General features: G+C 42.3%; 1 protein-coding gene across 1 annotated transcript in view; it reads right to left on the reverse strand.

Annotated features, from left to right (window-relative positions):
* Positions 1-1,833, reverse strand: part of blmh (bleomycin hydrolase) — a 36,890-nt gene extending 35,057 nt beyond the window's left edge. Inside the window, exon 1 of the mRNA XM_014022532.1 lies at positions 1,721-1,833. Coding sequence (XP_013877986.1) covers positions 1,721-1,730 — 10 coding nt within the window. The 5' untranslated portion in view covers positions 1,731-1,833. The remainder of the gene's footprint in view (positions 1-1,720) is intronic.
* Positions 1,834-2,090: the final 257 nt, after the last annotated feature.

Here is a 2,090-nt window from a genome sequence, read left to right on the forward strand (position 1 = left end):
TATTTGGGGTCACAAGATTTTGCCATGGATATTTTGTGGGTCAGAAGATAAAAAGTTTGGGAACCACTGATTTTTAGGCGATAACGATTAATTTGACGATTAATCCCCTGGAGTCCATGGACACCCTTATGTCCTGGTCACATGACCAATTTAGTGGGAAAGACTCTTCGTGAAAATCTGTTCCAAGTAGTGTCAAAATTACAGATTTCAGGCTATACATCAAATTTAAAATAGTGTTGATAGATAAATAAATGACGCAACTTTTTAAAAAAATTTTCATTATATTTGAAGCAGAGAGGAGCACCAAGCGGACTGACTGGAGACATCTCCAGTCAGTCTGCCTGGTGGCATTAATCGTATTAATCGTCAAGTGTCAAAAAATAATCAATTAATGTTTTTCTGACGATTAATCGCACACGATACGATTATGCCMAACCCTAAYACAGGGGTACTCGCACACATTTTCACCAGATGAAATGGGCACCGGTGTGTAATTCTGTCAAATAACAGCGCAGAGCAATTAAACATGGAGAGAGACATTGCCTAGTCACGCATGAGGCCAAGAGTTCGACCTTTCTCTCTCTCCCCTTCAGCTGCATTCTGTTATTTTCCATCGACACAAAGCTGAAAGGCGAACTGAGCAGCAGATTAGACAAGTGTCATACTTCATTAAGTCACATCTTATTTTTAAAATAAAAAAATTAACAAAAGCAGGACCAAATAGGTCAAACGGACTACATCTTCAGGGTGTAATGGATGATCAGAGCAGAGTGGTGACGGGGAATTAGTTTTAAACCAAAGTTGTGAAGCGTTTGAACCGGCAGCAGCTCATTCAGGCTCCACACAGGAAGGATGCAGGTTGTAGCAGACACTACAAAAAGGCAGGTTTAGGTTTGGGTGGGCTGTTCGGGCTGTTGTTCCACAAATGAAAGCAGGAATTGTAAGAGCAAAGAGCGCCACAGTTTTCTATGGAGTGGGGCCAAGCGATCACGGCCAGGGTGACTTGCAAATTTACACATCAGTGGTTATACAACTGGTTTTTATACAAGCCAAGCACTTTTATTGGTCCAGTCATGCCAGCACGTGCAAAGGTCTGAACTACACAGACCTCTACACTTTAATGTGGAAAAAAGAGGTAATGCAAATGTTATAACTGATAATGTGCTTAATTATAATGACAGGAGCCATCACAAAGCATGAATGTCTCGTTTGAGATAGTTTAAAAAGATGGAAATAAATCATTTGAAAGCTAAATTAGAGGGAGACATAAAACCTGGCGTTGACAGCTGTTCTCAGGTGAGTTGAAACACGTTATAGTAAAATGATTACAAGACAGATGAGGCAAGCTAAAGCCCTCTCAAAAAAAAAAACCTACAGATTTTTTGACAGGTACATTTTGAACTAGCTGGCTAATTGGAGCTAATACTTCTAGGTTTTGAATCGGACAGCGTCTACCTGGGAAAGTTGTAGTTTCTTTCCAGTGCCTGGCCGCCTGTGCCAYCCTCAGGGTGTGTTTGAATGAGCTGTCACCCTTCCTGACAGAACTACAGTCAAGTTATTAGCGTGACTCCGCTAACGCGCTGAATGAATGCTAGCTTTAGCCGATTAGCTCCGTCAGCTGTCAACCTCCAGCTACTTGGAAAAAAAGAAAACATTTCGCTTTCCTGACCGTCGAAAGAATCAACTCAACCGAACAGGAAATCAGCGAGACTCAACCTACCAGCTTCCATGTTCCCGAGGAGCCTGAGGAGCGGGGGRCTGTCGAACAGAAAAGTCGCCGGCTCTTTGTTTATCTCTTTCTCCGGCAGCCAGTCTGAGGGACCCACGGGGTGCGCTCGTTTATGGGMTCGCGGACGATCCTTGACGTGGCGGGTGGGCGGAGTTTGAGAGAGAGCTCACGTTCCCACTTTTAACCCAACACACTCACCCAGTTATTATGAATGGGTTTGAAACGCGTGTTTTCAGTTTTCTTATCAGTTATTTTATTTCAGTCACGGTACAGCTAAAAAATGTTAGTCACAAAAGACAAATAAAAATAAAATAAAATACTGTTGATAAATTACTCAGTGTTGTATAAAGCAGTGGTTCCC

This window comes from Austrofundulus limnaeus, unplaced genomic scaffold (genome assembly GCF_001266775.1).
Source record: "Austrofundulus limnaeus strain Quisiro unplaced genomic scaffold, Austrofundulus_limnaeus-1.0 Scaffold334, whole genome shotgun sequence".
Lineage (NCBI taxonomy): Eukaryota > Metazoa > Chordata > Actinopteri > Cyprinodontiformes > Rivulidae > Austrofundulus > Austrofundulus limnaeus.